The sequence below is a fragment of the Ambystoma mexicanum genome, chromosome 8 (assembly GCF_040938575.1).
Source record: "Ambystoma mexicanum isolate Mex_15411 chromosome 8, UKY_AmexF1_1, whole genome shotgun sequence".
In the NCBI taxonomy this organism is placed as follows: domain Eukaryota; kingdom Metazoa; phylum Chordata; class Amphibia; order Caudata; family Ambystomatidae; genus Ambystoma; species Ambystoma mexicanum.
In genome coordinates, this window is record NC_090929.1 from 1,021,198,908 (window position 1) to 1,021,219,485 (window position 20,578).

General features: G+C 49.1%; 1 protein-coding gene across 2 annotated transcripts in view; it reads left to right on the forward strand.

The window, feature by feature from the left end:
- VCL (vinculin) overlaps positions 1-20,578 on the forward strand; it is a 751,821-nt gene that overhangs the window by 654,471 nt on the left and 76,772 nt on the right. The window contains exon 19 of one of the 2 annotated variants that reach the window (XM_069610959.1): positions 2,816-3,019. The exons of the other annotated variant lie outside the window; for it this stretch is intronic. Within the exon in view, the coding sequence (XP_069467060.1) occupies positions 2,816-3,019 (204 nt within the window). The remainder of the gene's footprint in view (positions 1-2,815; positions 3,020-20,578) is intronic. 2 annotated transcript variants of the gene reach the window in all.

Genomic DNA, 20,578 nt, shown 5'->3' on the forward strand with positions numbered 1-20,578 from the left:
CACTAGCACACTTTCTATGAGCATTATGCTTTTGACAATTGTTTTTATTGGATTCCCTTCTTTTAGTTGGGCATTAGTTGTAAACCTGTTCAGCTAGACATACTGTCTGTTCTTCTTGCTCGGCTCACACCCACACACATTTTATTGCATTTTTATTCAGGCAGTATGTAAGTAGTGGAAAGGGATGAAATAGTAACTACAGTTCTGATGCTTGTTAATCTGCTTAGAATCACAACCATGCCAATTTGAGCTAACAGACTGTTGCCCTTCACATGGAGATTTGAGGGCAGTTTTGCTTTGGAGGTTGGATTGGCATGTGATGGGCAAGGTCAAAGTGGTTCCCGTAATCCGTCCTTCAAGCTACTGTTCATCTGAAGAAGCATTGTTGCCCCTGAAGGGTGCTTCTGCCAGAGCTTAAGTAAAGATGCAAGGAGCTCTCCTAGAATCCTTCATGGGAAGTTCCATGTATGAAGGCTAGTTCAAAATGTGCTCGTTTCCATCGCCAACTTTATTCTTTCAGGGCTACCGTGTGAGAGTAAATCTTGTAGGGTTACCTAAGGAGATGTTTTCATAAACATTCAAGCTAACTTTTTTTGTGTTCTGTGGGAGTCCATTGTGAAGGGAGCAGGAAGTGATGGGGATTTCAAGCAATCTGGAGCCCTAATAATAGAACATTCTAGGCGATCTCTCCACTCCTTACATATTTATGCTTGGATATTTCCAGTCGAGGTATACAAATCATTTCCTCCCTTCCTGAACAAAGGCTTTAAGTTCTTTTGGCCTCCTCTAGGAATGTATATCCTTGGTTGCTTGCTCAGAGTACCATGCATCAGCCATACCTGCTCTAGAAGTTAAACATTAGTCTCCCCTGTCCCCAAAAAGTAAAGCCAGCGTAAACTCTTAAGTTTGCATATAAGCTTGCACTAATATTTCAACACAAGCTCCAGCAGATGTGTGCCATGTGCTTATTGACAAGTTGCACTAAAAATCAACATCCAGTTTACCGAAACCCTTGGCACATAAATGTAACCCATACAACCACTAAGCCCCAGAAGAGGACATTTCAATGTCGTTTCTGGGAGATCTCGTAGGAGGCTGGGCAGCACTTGCTAGAACTCTCCCACTATAGCCAAAGTTTAAGCTCCAAGGGGCAGCCACATTTAATAGGGTTTTCAGTCGCTCCCAAGTGCGGGGGGGTCAGGATAAATTGGGTTGGCCTGTATCCTAACCAAGCTGGTCTACACGCATGCATTCCACAATGTTCATTTACTATGCTAATGCCACACAAACCATGCTGCTGCTGCCCAAATGTTAGAGACAGTTACTTGCACCTGCCATCCAGTTCAGGAGTCTCGCCCTATAGAAGCCAACCTCTTCAATTAGCCTTTAGCCACCAAATTATTCTAAAGAGGGTTTGAATTTGTGAATTCGGTGCTGAAGTCCTTTGTGCAGAACCTGCCACATATGCATAGGCATCAGAACTGTGCAGGGATGTTCACAACCAATCCCTTACAAAACCCTCGAAATGGGGAACCAGTGTAGGTCTTGGATTACCCGGTGATGCAAGATCTGTTGTTGACCATGCTAATAAGCAGAGCTGCCGATTGTGAGTTTAAGTGTGCGTTTGTTTAAACATGCCTGCCTATAAGGCATTCTAGGAAACCAATGTAGGCACATTCAAAGGTCCCTGAGGAAATGTTATATGCTTGGACAGTCTTAGGTATTTGGTGCTTTATATCATCATATCTACTAGTGGTGTGAAGGTAAGGTAAGGTTGTTGTCAAATAACACACCAAAGTCTTTAAATGTGGGCACTGTGGTGGAGGATAATGAAGAGCCACATGTCAGTTAGAAGGATAAGGTGGGGGGGTCATTTTTAGCAGAATCTCTGCTCTTGATCCGTTAAAAGCGATGCGTTTGGATTTCACTGATCGCCTCTGTGTTCCCAATATGCTGTGAATTGTAAGGTTGAATTGGCTGCCCTCTTGGTGCTTCCGTGCAGCTGGCCGTCTGCAAACCAAGTCAACCAGCGAACTTTGGATCTGTTGAAAAGAAAACGCTATTGTTTTAGGGCATATATGTGTGTTTTTACACAATAAAATGCTTTTTAACTATGTGCAATCATGATAAGCAGTATACATATGGAAATGAGTGCACTGCGTCTGACTATTCACATGAACACCTGTCTGGTGAAATACACATATAAAGATGGTAGTATATTGTGGATGCAATCCTGATAAAGCGAGAGGAAGGCAGCTACCGAGGTAAGCCCAGGAGGGTGGAGTTGGGCCTGAGCTAAGCACAGCATGGGACCACACGTGTGCGCTGGCTTTCTTTGGGTATTGTGGCAGAAGCTCCAGTCTCTGCCTCTGTGGCAAGGGGCATCAAAGGTGTGAAGGGCCAATAGTACAGAAATGTTACTACTGTTATTGCTTTTACCCTGTATCTGAATAGGTGTTGTTTGGTTCAGTCCTCGGGTGCATTTGTCTTACTGACTAGATTGCCTTGTCCAATTTCAGGATGCTCTTGGCAGAGTCTGGCTCTTTGTCATGCTGTATCACCATTATGGATTCCTGGATTTCTATTGCATCGTATTTCTGATTCTTCACCTCCTTGCCCTTACTGTACCCTTTACCAAACGCTCTCTCCTTAATAACCTGTCCTCTGGCATTGTGTGCTAACTGTGGGGCAAAGTTTGGGTGCTTACAAATCTTGGTTGATGCTCTTTTCTATCTTTTTTTAATTTTCTTGACCAAGTCCTGCTTTTCCTACTAACCGTGTCCCTGTTTCTCCACCCTCCTGGTCACCCGCAAAGCCTGATGTGACCGCAGAGGCAGAGGTAGAGGAGGAGGAGGATGATGATGAGGATGCGGACGATGTTGAGTTCACTTTGCCCTCTGACATGGAAGACGATTACGAGCCTGAGCTGCTCCTAATGCCGCCCAATCAGCTTGTTAACCAGCCTATTCTTGCCGCCGCCCAAGCCTTGCATCGGGAGGCAACCAAGTGGTCCAGCAAGGTACTCCTGGGGTGTCCAGTGGCACCCGGCCAGCCTGAATGGCAACACGTTTGCATTGCCCTGACCCTTGCTGGGTCTCGTAAGATGTTGATTAAAACTCCCCCTGCCCCCAAAGTCAGATTAATTTTAAGCTTGTCTGCACTTCCTTTTATGGACTGAGAGTGGCTTCACAAGTCTGTCCGCTCGGCTGATGCCATTTGTGAGCTTCATGTTGGTCACCTACAGGAAAGCTCCCTGACTGCTCTTGCCCTTTTGTTCCAGGCCTGCGTTGGCAATATTTTCAGTTTTACTGACCTGTGAGAGCGCTGGCAGGGGGCTGATTCCTTTGGACTCTGTTGGCTGTTCAGCCTGCAAATTCTGTTTTAGTATGTATGTGTGTTGCTTCTTGATTGTTAATAGAGCACCGGGCATGGCTTGGAATGGCTTAATGGGAAGATTGTCTGCTGGCGGTGGGCACCTTGTTTGTGATCAGCTTGCAAATGTGTGTTTTTTTTTTTTTACAGCGATAGGTTTGGCGCCTGTGTCCTGGCTACATCATATGGCAATATGTAAAACATTTTGGCAAGATGTATACTCCTTTCTGGTATTCTCAGGGTGAAGAGTTCACATAGGACCATATACAGGGAGGGGGGCTGAAGCATTGGAGGCAGTTCCTGCTTGAGTGGCTCCCTGGCACAGGGAATGGCCGTTCTTTCATTCTGTCATTGAAGACAGTGTGATGGTTGGCACACTCATTTATCTTAAACATCCTGAAATCTATAGACCAGAGTAGCACTGCTGTGCTAATTGAAACCATTGTCTTGTAGCAGTCTACAAACACACATTTTCTAAATCACTATGTATATTTTGCAGCGTAACGTGTGGAGTTTTGTAAAGGTGTCTGGGAATTCATTGCTTGGCCAGTGCTCTGTTAAAGTGGGTGTGTGCCCGTAAAGGGGAATATGGGGACATTGTAAAAGTGCGCTTTCTTTTCATAGACTATATTCACAATCATGGTGCTCAGTAGTAACCAGAGCACGCATACGTTGTTTGCCAAATATATTTGGTACTGGTAATCCATTGCATTAGAGTAGCAATTTTTACAAGGCTATTTTCAATTACATGGAATGTTATTTACACCAAAGACGTAAAACAAACACTTTTGTGCTAAGAAACATATGTTCTTTACCACCAGATGTTGTCTAGTTACTGCCTGCTTCACAATATGCCAGAATAACCGGGTTTGGACCAGTGGTATAAATCTCGACACCTCCATAGTGCCATGTAGAACCCAAAGTACAGTAAACACCACATAGCAAGATAATGCTTACACAGTGAACTACGGCTTGTTACTTTACACCAGAGTTTTCAGTTTAAAGCTGGACTCTGCCATGTTGTGATATTGGATGAAGCCACTGTTACTGTGCTATTTGTTGGGGGGGGGGCATCCCTCATTAGCTTCCCCCTCGCCCTACGGGCTATAAGATCTCATGCAATGGTTACACATACCTAAAGAAACACAAGGACAAATGGTGTATATTTGGAAACACAAAATAAATCACATTTATTAGAGTCCTACAACATTTTGGGGGCTGTCCCAGCCTTAAGTAAAGTCACATCACCTTAGACTTCTAAGGTAGCCCATTGGTCTGTCGGGATTGTCATTATCTTATAGTTCCCGCAGACACTTATCACTTCCGGTTTGCAGAGTCGCAGACATCCCCGCTTCTGATTATAAACTGCCAAGCAGTCATTCTTCGTGAACACTGAACCTTGTTGACGAGGAGTCCCAAATGTCAATAAAGGACTTGGTGCCCGTCGTCCGAATTTGGCTTTAGTGCGCCCATCTGGAAACCGCCCACAGCCACAACCGCAGCGTCAAACTCCTCCCTGGCTAGGACCGCCCCGTTACTCCGCCACACTTTGGCGGGGGCCCCCCCCACACCCCATAGTTATGTAAGGTACCAACCTTACATAACTGCATACATGCTCCCCGTTTCATTCATCCTGCCCATTGAAAGCTGTGAAAGCAACCCAGAGGAAACATTTGCCTCATGCTGTCTGACTGCAAGGTCAGTCACTCCCTTAACCTTTGTATGAATAACTAATGTGTCTGTTCTTGTGAGGACGGCCCCCCTCTGGTGTCTGGCCACCAGGTCAGGACTCCCTCCACACTGGGCCTGGGTTTTTGGGCCAATATACTCACCAACCACCCCTTTCAGGTGTCCATTCCACCTGGTGCAAAAGCCTGAAAACAATTACTTGGTCATAACAAGTTTTGCGCTTTCGGTCTGTGTACCGCCTAGGCTTGTGTTGCGTTATTTTAGTATTTTATGGCAGTATGCAAAGTACTTCCCCGTGGCTTCACTTGGCCTACTGCAATCCATACTTCTTAATGTAAGCTTGTCTCTGCCATATTTTGATTGCTATCCAACCTTACTGCTGAGCCTGTAACCCGTGGGAGCATCCCACACCTTACCAAACTTCTGGGCCCTTCAGCAGTGGGCATGGCCCTTACTCTAGAGACAAAGCAGAGGCGGTCCTCATCCTCAAATATCTCCATTCAAATGATGGCACATAAACCGTTAGTATGTGCACTGCAAGTATGCCGGACAATAAAAATTCTTAAATCGTAACTCACACTCCTACTCCTCTGGACAACATTTTTAAAGTCTTGCCGTACCATTTTTCCCACTGGGGAGGTTCCTTTTCACACATTCATCTATTGAGCACCTTTGTGTTGCTCTCTGCTCCTGCCCTCGCCCTCTGAATTGAAGCATCTTGCAACTGGGTGACTTCCCCCCCCCCCCCCCCCCTCCCACCCCACCCCCCACACTTTGAGCAATGATGTGCAAATCGCCACCTTGTGCCCCAACTGTAAAACCCCTTGTTAAATGATGTGCAGGCCTATCCAGAACCAAAACCCCTGTGTCCCTGATCATTCCACCTTGGTGCTGAGGGACCTTGATGAAAGGGCTGCCAGCCTGTTTCATAGTTGGGCTCATCCTTACCGTACCCTGGCTTCTGAGTCTCCTTTGACACCTCGACAGTTGCCTTACTGGCTCTGTCCTTACCACCCATAAATAAAACCCAGCCCTCTGTCCTTCTGGTTCCATGTCATCTCTTGGACCATTGAGCTTTTGGATCTGAAATCCCTGTCGTAATCCATCCATCCTGTGGAGCCATACCTCCTTTGTTCATTTACAATGGTGTCCCTGTATTTCCATAAAGCAGGCCCCAGCTATGGGTATTTCTCCATCAGTACTACTGCTAACAAAGAGAAAGCCCTGTTCCAGTTTACTATGTTCTCCTCAGGCCTATTCCTTTTTTTGCCTTTTCTTGTCCTTTGCTAACCGTAATATCCATCCATTCCATCTCTACCGATAATGAGAATGTCAAAAATATTCCCTTCCCCAAATCCGTTCTTTCACTCGCCTAGGAATATGCCATGCGAAGGTGGACCTACCAAACACTAAAGCTGCAATGCTTACTAAGGGGGTACCCCCCCCACCTCCACTAAAGCTAATGCTGGAGCCGCTACCCCCCCTTTCACCTTCTCCCTGCGCAATCAAGTCCTCCACACCTGTGGCTCCCTGCTGGTGTACTTGTGCCGCAATCCCCGGTGTGGCAGACACCTGGGCCTGGGCCCCCATGCTCCCAATGATCGCAGCAGGCTCTGAGGGGCCCTCCGAAACTCTTCCTGAGGTGTCGCTGCTGGCCCCTTCCCTAGGTTGCTGCACCACTCGTCGCAATAATCAACATTTCTTCTAATGCCTTACTAACTTTATCATTATCAGAATCATTACCTGTCGGTAGCTCATTTACCGCCCCAATGTCCAAGTGGTTACCTGTTTGTGAGATCACAGCACCACCTATCTCTGCAAACTCACCTATTGTTGGCAGAATCGCCTGCTGCTCTTCAGCAGGTTGCCCGGCGGGATTGCCTGCCACCTGTGATAACAATGGTTGTGACATGAGCATTAAAACCTTACACCTTGATTTACACGCTGCCCATTTCCTTTTTGGTGGTGCTTTAGTAGGTATTTCGTTTGGGGGGGGGGGGGGGAGTCTGAAGTTACAGGCCAGCAGATCTGGGCCTGAACAACCTGCCAGTGTGTAGGCACCTCCTGCCTCCTAATCTTTTGTTTGTTGCCCACTTCTTACCCTTACTGCGCTTTTTCTACTGGAACACGGCCCACAATATGGCCTGATCCTCACACTAGTTATTACTCCAGCTGTTGGAACCAAATTCGATGCTGGCGGATATGTCTGGTGACCCTTCTTTTGTCATTTCTCACCAACCTAAAATGATGGGAACAGAACGTAACTCAATGTGCAACACCAGTATTAACCTGACGTCTCCTCGGTGTCCCTCAATGATAAGATATGATTACGTCATTTATTACTCGCCGGTACCCAGGTGTTTCTAGGTGCAACCATGCAAAGAGGGGATGGGGGTTTGAGAAAGAGGGGGTAATAAGACACTCGCTGGACCTTGACTAGGCCGCGGCTCTCAAAATGCAGGGCGAAGGTAGGGAGGGAATCATACTTTTCTATTATACGTACTCGGCAGACACTTCCGACACCTAGCATGCCCAGCAAGTCCTCTGGTCTATTACAATATGCACTCAGCAATGATCGACATGCTGAGCCAGAGCTAGCTCACTTAATATATAGGATCCTTGCTAACGTCATCCGTAGAGAAATATTATGTAAACTTGCTATCCATTCCATGCTGCTCCTCTCTTAATAAATCCTCTGCTCATAAACACTAGGCGTCTACTTAGACTCCAATCTATCCATGACCAGACAAGTAAACGCCATTGCCTCCTCGGCCGCTTACCATGCAAAACTCCTTAACGCAATCAGACCTTATCTGTCAAAAGACACCTGCACTAATATAGCCAGGGCCATAACCGGCTCGCGACTTGACTACTGCAATATTCTTTTCCTTGGGACCTCCAACAAAAATCTTGAGAAGCTCCAAGTAATACAGAACAGTGCCCTACGCGCTGCACAAGGCATTGCCAAGAGAGAGCACATCACCGCTGCCAGAAAAGCTTCCCACTGGCTCCCCGTAAAGGAGAGGATCCTATTCAAGGCCCTAAGCATCACCCACAAATGTGTCCATCTTGCAGCCCCAATGTACCTTTCGCAGAGGATCCACCTGGTCTCCTCCACAAGACCCACTAGAGCCCCCTATGCTAGCATGCTCTCAGTACCCAGGGTAAAAAGGACCAGAGCAGGGGGCTCCAGTTTCCCGTACCTCGCTGCCGTACACTGGAACACCCTCCCTAGCTCCCTGCGCTCTGAACCCTCACTGACCGCCTTTCGGAAAACCCTGAAAACGACCCTGTTCATCTAACAATTACATGGCCTAGCCCTCATAATTGTATTGTATGATGTATTATGTGATATATCTGATCACAGGTCACTGCCTTACTGTAACCCAAGGCACAACCTGCTCACATTGTAACTAAGTCTTCCTTGCAAGTAACAGTGCCACAATGCCCCTGGGCTGCCTGCGCGCTATATAAATTTAATAAATAAATAAATAAATATGCAGGCACCCAAATGGATAAACATTTAAGCAAATATTTTCAACAGCTGTGCGATTGACAAAATAATTCCCTTCTCAAGGCCCATCATTCTCCCAACATTGCTTTTCAAAACCACTGTTGCAGCAAAGTGCACCCATGCAAATCCTTATTAATAACATGTCACTCTAACATAACTTCAGTGTAGCTTGGTTTTAAACATCCCGCGAGGACCACGAATGAGGTTATGTGTGTTTTCTTTTACACCCTTCTAACTGCTTTTGTATCTTACTCAACCTGGTGGTTATAAGTAAAGGTTGGCTGCACAAGGTGCCTTCTATAGCCAACAAGTCAATTCGGTTATAAGTGTTCCTAACTGATAAACGCAAATACAAGCTACTCCTAAATACACCTGAAAATCTATATAGTTCTATCTTCTTCAATTGTGGTCCAGGCTGCTACCCAGACAGCCCACTGCCTTGCCGTCGTCTTACTGCAGGGGTGTTTGCAACAGTCTGTGCATGAAAATAATTCAGCACACTTCGCAAGACAAAACCATACCATGTAACTTGTGGGGTACTGAAGCACCAAACCTCCACTCTATAATTTTACTCGCTCAACCCGCAGTGCAGTATGTAATCCAGCCGGAACTCAACCCCTTCATGCATCCCCACATTATACAGCAAAAAATGCATTAGTGTGCAATTATAAAATGTATAGAACCAGGCCGGAAGGTACTACAGCATGCCAGCTCAAGGAGCTGCGGCAGTGTTCAAGCAAAAATGACATGATTATATGATTTCACCAATGGCCCGCTCTACGGATAAGGGGTGCATTGGCTACTTTTCCCTAAAACTAGGCAAATGCTCCCAAAACATAAAAATAGTTAGAGAAAAGACTCCCAACAAAACTAGGAAAAATTCCTCCTACTCCTAAATCCTATCTGGAGCACTGTTAATAGCTTAATAGGTTGAGGGGAAATCCCATTACAACTGCTGTCTTCTCAACTATGATATTAAACGTGCCCACCTCTTCTCTGATGCTAACATATTCCCTGACGTGTCCTCAAAAACTCGACGATGGCAGCAAACATCCTGCTGTGCTTTATCACCATCCCACTTTAAAAGTACAGCGCCCCCACACAATGTGCCCCTCGCGGGTCAAGTACGCAGACCGGGCATCATCCCGCCAGACCCGATGGCTGCAGACCCCATCTACCACCCTTTATACCATTTTTCTTTCTGTATCCTAGAACTATTAATTCCTTAACCACAAAAGTTCCTTCACGATGTCATGAACACTCATGGTGCTCACAACACTGCCTCACTATATTTTACTAAAAGCCTGCGAAATGGGCGCGCACATACATTTTCCTCTACAGGGCTCTGGGGGCCAACGGCTGCCCGAATTGCCAACTTAGCCACAGAAAGCACACCCTACCATCCAGTACACTTGGCGGCGCGAAGTCCGCCATCTGACACATGTCCTTGTTAATCGCTATAGGGTAGTAGTAACCTTTCATTCGAATGCACTGTTTTACAAAAACCTGTTAACGCGTGTGCACAGCAACTCTTTTTGCTCGGTAAAGAGGTGTACCACCAAAGCAATCTAAGGTCCATACCTTTTACTGCCCTCAATCAAGGCTGGTACTCTTACGTCCAGTCCCCTTTCCTCCATACTGCATGGGCGTCCCTCCTAGGGACGGAGACGGAACCTTTTTCACCAGAAAAAATCTTCCCCTTTAAATTTAGAGGCGCGCAGGGGTGCGACCCTGGGAGCATGTGCTCCCCTGACTTCGCCTACCGGTGCCACTCTCCAGTCCTCTTTTCTGCGTCGACCGGAACAGAATGCTCTCACCAGCGCTCCTGGGTTTGACTTCGGCCTTGTAATTCCATGCGCTATTTCTCGGATACTGTCTTCTAATCTTTAAACAGGTACTCTGTCCTCTGGCGCCACGCTGTCCTCTGCCTGGCGCTTGTCGACGTCCTCAGGCTTCAGCAGTTGTCCAGCCTATAAGGGGCACTTCCCCACTTCTGACCCCATGCCCTGTACCTCCGCTGCCTTGGCCCTCACCACGGCTGGGAAGGCTGTGCTGTGTGCAACGCGCTTACACCGCAAGCTTTGCTTGAACCGACGCAGAGGCTAACGTTCTTGGGCCTCATCTGGGATACGAGATAGGAGAGTGTTTCCCTCGGAGGACAAGATTGCAGCCATCAAGAAGGCCACAAATAATTTTCTCAGCAGAGAGGTGACCACAGCATGGTGTTACCAGCACCTCTTGGGTATCATGGCGGCCTGGCAGTACCTTACACAAGACTGAAAATGGGGGGATTGCAGCTGCACTTCGCAGCCTCATGGAATCAGGAGCAGGGTTCACAGGTGGAACTCATCAGCATTCCTCCCTTCCTACACCAAGACCTAGTCTGGTGGAGCACGGACTGCCACCTTAGGACAGACTTGTCCTTGGAGGGCTGGGGAGCGACCCTGAACAACCACAGCGTCCACAGAGTTTGGTCCCTTCAGAAACAGGAGGCCCATATTAATTGGCTAGAGCTGAAGGCCATCTGGCTGGCTCTCAAGGCCTTCCTATCGCTCATCAGCGGCAAAAGGATCCCCATTCAGACAGACAATTCAACCGGCATGTACTACCTCAACAAGCAGGGTGGCACCAGGTCCCCTCTATGCACCCTGGCGGCCAACATCTGGGAATGGGACCTGGCGAACGACGTTCACTTGACAGCGATCCACTTCCCTGGGGAGTCGAACCTGAAGGCGGACAGGCTCAGCAAGCTGGGGGCAGACCATTACGAATGGCAATTAAAGGATCCGTCAACAGATGGGGTCCTCCTCAGGTGGACCTCTTCGCCACCTGGTTCAACAGGAAGTGCCCTCAGTTTGCATCCTAGTAGGGTCAGGGTCTAGGCTCTCTGGCGATGCGCTACAGATGCAGAGGAACGGCATGAACGCCTAGGCCTTCCCTCCCACTCCACTGGTACACATGGTGATCTGCAAGATAAGAGTCCCGCCACCTCTGCATCATTCTGATAGTTCTGTGGTGGCCGGCGAGGCCATGGTTCTCGGAGCTACTCAGCATGTCAGATCAGCCTCTGATGCACCTTCCACAGGGCCCAGCTCCTCTCCTGTCGCAGCAGGGGGGCATGATGATTCACCCACCACTCAGAAGTTAGCCGTTGCAGCGTGGTGCCTGAACAGGTCACGCTGAAGCATCTGCGTCTCTCGCAGGCTAACCTCGACATCACTTCAGGGGGCTAGGGGTGATGCTACTAGAAGTCAGTACAAGAGCAAGTGAGCTAGGTTCTGCCACTGTGCCGAAGCTCAGGAGGTCAACCCTCTCACTTGCTCACTGGACGATGTGCTGTCATTCTCAGCACACCTCGCACACTCTGGAGTGCAGATCCACATGCTGCACCTATCTGGCGGCCATCAGAGCCTACCGAATCTCGCAGGACGACGTTTTCTCGTCCGCCAATCCGGTGGTTAAGACATCAGATGGGCCTCACCAGGCTCTACGCCCCCCACCCCCCCATCAAGAAGCCATACCCCGTGTGGGACCTCAACATAGTGTTGGGCGCCTTGGCACATAAACCCTTTGAGCCAATGGTATCCGTGGACATCAGGCTTGTCACCATGAAGGCAGCCCTTTTGGTGGGTCTTTAGTGTGCACAGCGTGTCAGCGAGATCCAAGCTCTGGTGGCATCTGAGCCATACACTACCTTTCATAAGGACAAGGTGGTCCTCAGAACGCACCCTGCATTCTTACCGAAGGTAGTCTCGGCGTTTCACCTCAACGAGATGATGGTTCTCCCCACTTTCTTTCCGGACCCCAAGGACGATGCTCAGAGGGTCCTGCACTGTTTAGATCTTAGCCGAGCGCTTAAGTTCTTTCTGAACAGAACCAGGAGTTTTCGCAAATCTGAGGCTCTATCACCTTTTGTGGGTCAAGGCCAGGTCATAAGGCTTCCAAGGCATCCATAGCAAGATGGATGGTTGCAGCCATTAAGGAGGCCTATGAGGAGTAGCACAAGCCACTTCCTGCAAACATGCATGCCCACGCTATTGGTGCCAAGGCCACGGCGGCCGTATTCCAGAGACAAGTTCCGTGGCAGGTAATTAGCAGGGCGGCCACATAGGCCACTCCCTCTGCTTTTTGCAAGCACTGTTTGGATGCCGGCTCTAGGTTAGGCGTGGCATTTGGGCAGGCAGTATTAAGGAACTTGTTTTCTTAAGGAGGGTCTCCTTTCCACCTTCAGGCTACATTCAGTTGTAATCGCTCATGCTGTATGGAGGAAAGGGGACTGGGGATGTAGGGGTAATTACAAGTTACTCACCGTAGTGTCTAACCTACTCTTAGTCCTTAGTCCCCCCTTTACTCCATACGTCCCACCATCCTCCCCCCTAATAAAACTGGTGTCATTAGGCAATGGTAATATTGTCGATGCGTCTATGGGTACTGAGGAGGAGCGTCGGTGGGCGGTGTCAGGGGAGCGCATGCTCCCATGGCCGTACCAGTGCGCACCTCTAAATTTAAAAGATTATTTTTTTTCTGGTGAAAAAGGTTCTGTCTCCTATCCCTAAGAGGGACGCCCATGCAGTATGCAGTAAGAGTACGTTAGTCACTACGGTGAGTAACTTGTCATTAATCTTTTACTTAAGGCTTGTACTCAATGAGTGCACCATGTCCCACCCCCTCCTCCCCCAATGATGTCACATTAGCGTAAAATTTCATTAAGACGCTCACCTACTGTAGCTGAAAAACTAAAGTGAATCCAGGCCGTGTGCCATCCACCAGTGCTCCATCTGCTGAGCTATCTTACCAACAACGAACACCTGGTCCCTTCAGACATTCCAGTGACCCTGAAACCAGAGGTGCTGCACTATACAAGACCCCACTCACAACCTACTTGCAACCACATTACAGCTACGTGCAAGCGAAGCAGGAAACCCTTTCAGCGGGTAAGTCGACCCGCAATGACTTGCACCTCCTTATGATCCCCTCAGTGCCTGCAAAATCACCTAAACCTGCTTAAGTCGCACAGTTCAACACACCCCTCTGCAAACGCCCTAAAGGCACCCAGTGAGGTCGGGCACCTACCGTGCCGGACCCCCTCTACCCCACCTATTGCCGATATTACTTAATCCCCTGCCGATCCTTTCCACAGAAACCCGTTGTTGGCGCTGTCTATATCGTTCATCCAGGGCTGCAACAGGAAGGAATTCAACTTCAGGTGGGGGGCTGCAAAAAGAGAATGAGCTGAGCCTCCCCCAAGCCTTATAACTACTCCCGGATCCCAGCCGGATGTGGCTGGGCCCGAGGGACGCCCCTTCCTCCCAGGGAGGAGGCAAGGTGTCAGTACCCCTGGGGGAGGTTGTGGGGGGGGGCGGGGGGGGTCGACCAGAAGGACAGCCCGCTATGCAGGCTGTCCCCCTAGTGTCCCCTGCGGGGACTGGACATCCCCTGCACATTTAGCTCTGGTCAATGTGAATATTTATGAAAGCACGCTAGGCAGCAAATAATCATGCAACTTCATGCCCTAAAGAAAAGCATGTTTTTGACCATGGATCTGTTTTTGTCTACTTGACAGTATTGCCTGATTATGCCCCAGAAACCAATACACAAATTCACAGGTGCACACCTTAAGCATTCATATTTCTATGATGGCAACTGTCCCGTTTGTTTATTTCCGTGGCTTGTGAATCTGTTTATTCAGGCTTGTTTTGCATAGGCCGCCATTTAGTGGTTGGTGTGGAGCTGTATAACTTGTTTGTATTAGAGCATCGACATGGCTACACTTTCTATGTATCTGTGTGATTTCTCTGCAGCTGATTTTCCTGTGATGCAAATGACCACATGGGAAATGTACGCAACACAAACATGTTTGTACATTTCCTATGCAGACATCCATTGAAAATCCCACAGATTCAAACACACCCTACTAACCTTTCCTTCTGACGTGCTGTCCCTGCAGCGCCGGTTCCCTTTCACTTCCATGATAGGGAACCGGCGCCGCAGGGTCCTTTTTAAAAATTATTTATTTATTTTTTAACTTTCGGTCGGGTGAGCTGCGGGGGTGTCCCCCCCCGCAACCCCTGCCTTACCATACTGTATAGTATAGTTAGCGGGGTGTTGCGGAGAGAGCTGTTCTCAAGATCACCACCAGAACACATCAAAGAGAACCTCAGGAGGAAGACCAGGATAATGGTAGGTGCCCGGTGCAACTACTTCCCTGGGAAGCATCCAAGTGGGAGGGGCCTTCCAGGCTCTACTACCAGCAATGGGACCGAGGCTCTACGAGTTACCGGCCGTACGGCTGAGGGGTCCAAGAATCCTCCCGGTCCCGTCGCTGAGGGGGGCACAAGGCTCTGATACCAGGGATCTCCCTGAGGGACTTAGCTCTGATACCGGCAGTAAACCCGAGGGGGTGCCTAAACGCAGTACTAAATGCACTACCAGCAGCATGGCCAAGGGCAATCCGCCTCCCAGGTCTAAGCCTTTGCAGTCAAGCAAGCAGGCAAAGTCTGGTCCCAGTACGACGCTAGTCATGCAGCAAGCATATGGCGCAGTCCAGGCAAGATGGCCTACCGGCCAGACAAGATGGCTCCGCATTCCTGAGCCTCACCATTCCAGTGCATAGAGCTTGCAGTGCGCACCATGTGGGATTGTTCAACGCCAGTCACCTCCTAACACGCAGGGGTGATACACAGACCCCGGCTGCCTGAGACAAGGTGCGGGGAGAGCACAGCAAAAGGTACAGGATCAGGGACCCACGCAGGAACGCACTTCAACAGCATGCAAGGACAGGTTTTTAGAGAAATTACTCATGCTCATGAGGTGGCCTCAAATGTGGACTATACACAGAGGGGTTATTCATGCTCCCGGCAGCACACATGCAATCTCCTGTCTTGGTTCATACACAGTTACCAGTGGGTACCAGTGCAGGACCAGGTTCCTGCAGTACGCCAGGTGCCGCAGTGGCCCCACCCCAGGCGCAACCCTTCAGCACACCACAACTGCCCACAGCACCCCCCAGCACTCCAACAACAGGCCCAAACCTGCAAGACTCAGCGGGGGACACGGACGATGAGGAGGATCAAGACACCTCTTCCTCAGCTAGGGCCTTCCATGAAAGGCTGGCTGGTATGGCGGCGTACCTGAGGATCCAGCAGCTGCAGGTTCAGCAACCAGAGGCGGGAGACTTGGCAGAGGTGCTTACCATCCGGTCAACCACCAAAACAAGTATTCGGTTGCAAAAAGATGGACTCCCTAGCAACGAAGGGCTTGATAAAAGCCCACTCTATACAGCCTACAAACAAGTGCCTAGATGCCAAAATATCAGCAGGCTGAGGGACTCCCTCTTTCTGTCGGTGCACCCGCAGCCTCACTCTTCGGTTATTGCGGCAGTTTCATTTTATGCAAAGCCTCCACATCTACACCTACTTCGGCCCTCCTAGGCAAGGAAGAAAAACTCCTAGAGGCCCATGGGAAAAAGATATATTTGAATGCTACTGTGTCAGGCTAATGCTGATGCCCTGCTAGCTGCCGTGAACCAAAAACCATGGAGGGAGAAGGCAAAATTCCTTCCCGCGCTTCCGGTGCACAGTCAGGCGAGATTCAAGGCAGGTCTGGCAGGGGCGAAGATAGTGGCCCAGGACATCATGGAGTAGACAGTGGAACATGCACCACAGGCAGGGCTGTATGCGTGGCCACTGATATGAGGACCACCACATGGCTTAAGGCAATCAAGTTTAATCCTGACGTGCAGGATTGCATTCTCGACCTGCCGTTCGAGGGAGGAGACTTGTTCCATTCATCTACTTCCAGGAGCACTGTACTAGGCAGACGGACAGGTCGCCCAGCCAGCACAGACGAAAGCAGCACAAATTGTTGCATAAGGGGTTCTTCCAGTACCCCTCCCAGGCACCAACCTCAGAAGGGAAGCAACAGTGATGGTGCCATCCATATTCACAGTTCTCCAGTGGGGGGCAGGCTTGCCCTTCTTTTTCAGGCCTGGCGGACCCATGGATTATCTCTGTGGTTTCCTCTGTCTTCTGCCTACCCATTCTTCCATCTTCTCTTCCCTGGCAGAGATCGGCTCACTCATAGCGAGTCAGGCAGTGGAAGAGGTCCCAACCTCGCAGCGAGGCATGGGTGTCTACTCCTGTATCTTTGACATACAGAAAAAGAACCAGGTTGGCCTGCGAGTTGTCATGGACCTTTCAACATTGAACCTTTCCCTGCCCCTTCAAAGTTCAAGATGGTTATGCCAGTGCTGATGGCGGAGACACTATGTGGGAGAAACAATATGCTCCCTGGATCTGAAGGATGCTTACCTGCATGACCCGATTTGGCAGCCCCATTGTTCATTTCTACGTTTCAGAATCATGGGCTTTCATTTCCAATACAAGGTACTCCTATTTGGCCTCAATTCGTCCCGAGGGTCTTAACAAGGTTAATGAATGCAGTGGCAGCCCTGCTCAGAGCGGAAGGCCACCACCTTTACCCATATCTCGACGACTGGCTTGTACGAGCGGAGTCGCCCAAGAGAGTCCAGCGCACAGCAACCACACTTATGCACATGCTATATGAATTGGGGTTCTCCATCAACCTCAAGAAATCCCATTCAGTCTTTAACATTCTTGGGACTAATTTGGAATACGAGGGTGGAGAGGAGATTCCCCTCAGAGGACAAGAGCACGGCAATCAAGAATGCCACAGGGCATTTCCTCTGCAGATCAGTAACTTTGGCATGGTGGTTCCAACACCTGCTGGGAATAATGGCGGCATGTCTCCTGGCAGTGTCTAAATGAGGAGGCTGCAGCTGCATTTCACAGCCTCTTGGAATCGGGGAAACGGGCTCCCAAGCGGCTCTAGTCGGCATACCACAGCACCTTCACCAGGACCTCTTGTGGTGGAGGACAGAGGCCAGACTGCCAGTGGGCAGGCCATTCAGACAGCCACTACCGGAGGTTACTATTACCACGCACCTGTCCCTGGAGGGATGGGGGGCTAGCCTGGACAACCAGTGTCCACGTAATCTGGTTGAAGCAGGAACTAAAACACCAACTGGCTCAAGATGATGGCCATCTGACTTGCTCTCAAAGCGTTCCTCCCCATTGTCGTCAACATTCTGCATTCTGACAGACACCTCCACATACATGTATTACATCAACAAACAGTGGGGTACCAGGTCTTCTCCCCTCTGCAGGCTGTCCATCGACATATGGGAGTGGGCATTGTCGAAACAACATTTACCTTTCAGCAGTCCACTTCTCGGGGGAGTCCAACCTGGAGGCGGACAGGTTCAGCAGACTGGGGGTGAACAACTACGAGTGGCATTTGAACAAGGGTGTCCTGAGGGAAATCATCAGGTGGGGCCACCTTTAGGTAGACCTATTGGCCACCCTGATCAACATGAGATGCCAACAGTTTGCGTTCTGGATGGGAAAAGGCAGAGTCTCTCTGGGGGATGCTTTGGCAGATTCAGTGGAACGACATGTGGACATACTTTCCCCCTCCCCCGTTGATTCACAGGGTCATCTGCAAGATCGAGTTGCGGAGGCATCTTCTCATCTTGATATCGCTGAGGTGGCCGGCAACACCTTGGTTCTCAGAACTCCTCCCACTGTCGGATCAACCTCCATTCCCCCTTGCATTGAGACCAGACCCCATGCTATCCCAGCAGGGAGGGACAGTGGTTCATCCTGCCCTGCGGAAGTTAGCCATAGCAGCTTGGTTCCTCAACACATCACCCTAAAACATCTGCACTTGTCATAGGACAACTTGGCTTCATTCAAGGGGCAAGCAGCTGCTCCACCAGGAGTCAACACAGAAGCAAATGGACCAGGTTCTGTCACTGGGCCATAGCAAACGAGATGGATCCTTTGGCTTGCGCACTAGACCATGTGCTGTCTTTCTCTTTGCACATCTGGCTTATTCCGGTGTGCAGGTGGACACCTGTCGTACTTATCTGGCGGACATAGGGGCTTACAAAAACTCCAGAGATTACCTCTTCTCCTCCAATCTGGTGGTCAAGAAGCACTTGGCGAGTCTGACCAGATTGTATCCCCCAATCAAGCAACCACACCCGATCTGGGACCTTAACGTGGTGCTGAGCACCCTGGCCAACAAGCCTTTCGAGCACATGTCATCAGCGGATATCAGGCAAGTTACTATAAAGACTGCTCTCCTGGTTGGCCTTACCTCAGCCCGCAGGATCAGTGAGATACAGGCGCTAGTGGCATCAGAACCATATACCACATTTCACCGGGACAAGGTGGTGCTAATGGCGCACCCTCCATTTCTCGCAAAGGTTGTGTAATCATTTCACCTCAATGAAGAGATGGCACTTCCAACATTCTTTCCGAATCCGAATGACGAGGCACAGAATGTGCTGCACTGTCTGGATGTCAGACATGCTCTGAGATTTTACCCGGACAGGACTAAGAGCTTCTGCTAATTTGGATACCCTGTTTGTCACGTTCGGTGGGTCAAAGCCAGGTGGCCAAGCATCCAAGTTGTCAATAGCAAGGTGGATGGTGATGGCCATCAAGGATGCATATGAAGGGCAGCACATGTCTTTGCCAGCAAACATGCATGCTCACACTGTCAGAGCCAAGGCAACGGTTCTTCCAAAGACACGCTCCATGGCAGACAATCAGCAAGGGAGCTTTTTGGGCTTCTCCATCAGCCTTCTGCAAGCACTACTGCTTGGACGCCAGCGCCAGATCAGGCACAGCATTTGGCCAGGCAGTTTTGAAAAACGTGCTCTCATAAGAGGGGCAACTCTCCTCTGCAGGGCTTCATTCAGTTGTAATCGCCCATGCAGTATGGAGGAAAGGGGACGGGATGTATGAGTAATGATATGTTAATCACTATTGTGACATACTCCTAGTCCATAGTCCCCTTTCCTCCATACTTCCCACCAGCCTTCCCCGTAATAACCCTGTCATTGGGCAATTGTAATATAGCAAAAGCGTCTAAGGGTACTGAGTGGCACCAGTGAGCGGCGTCAATGGAGCGCATGCTCCCGGGGCCGTGCCCCAGCGCGCATCTAAATTTAAAGGGGAAAGGCTTTTTTTTCTGGTGAAAAAGGTTGTTCATCATCCCTAGCAAGGGACGCCCATACAGTATGGAGGAAAGGGGACTATGGACTAGGAGTACATTAGTCACTAGTGATTAACATATCCTTTCACAATCACACAGCACCAAGACACTTCATGCGGAGACTGCATCAATGCAAACGTTTCACAAGGGTAGCTTACAGACCAAGACGTGGCAAAGCAGGCTGTTTCTCGTCATTGACACAGTTTGCACACCCAACACTGTCATAGGCTCCTCCAAGGACAAATCTGAGTAAGAAAAACCATAAAACGGTCCAACCAGCATTCAATCACTAGAAATTATCTCCAGAATACCATGGAGAAGAACACCTCTTGTATGAAAGAAAACTGCGTCATGCAACTAAAAGGAAGAAAGGCTGTCATTTGAGGATGAGCCCCTGCCGAAATACTCCAAAATGGTTTTCATTCTTCCAGATAACTTACAAGGGACTGTAGTGAAGAGGAGGAAGATGAAAGGCAGGAACCTCAAAAAGGGGACAACCCCATAGATTATCCTATGGAATGCTGGGAGACTTTGAACCACCAGTCTCTGATTCACCCACTGATGATCAGGGCAAATATATTGCCCTGCTGTAATGACCCACAGCCAAATGTGGTAGAAGAGTATGAAATGGATTTTGAGAATACTGTGGAACAACCAAACTTTCTTCACTACAGCCCCATTTTAAAATCCGTCAAACGGAAAAGAAAGCTGCTACTACAGCAGGTTGGTTAATGTTATGATAGAAAATAAGTCTCGTCCCTCACCTGAAGATCCAAAATATGTCACAGCATTGTATTCCCCTGATTTAGTTAACACTTCAAGGAAGTGGTGTGGTGCCCCAGGATCAATGTTGTAAGCACCACCAGATAAGGCTAGTAAGAGCATAATATGGTACAAAAAATGGCCAATATGTCTATGTGT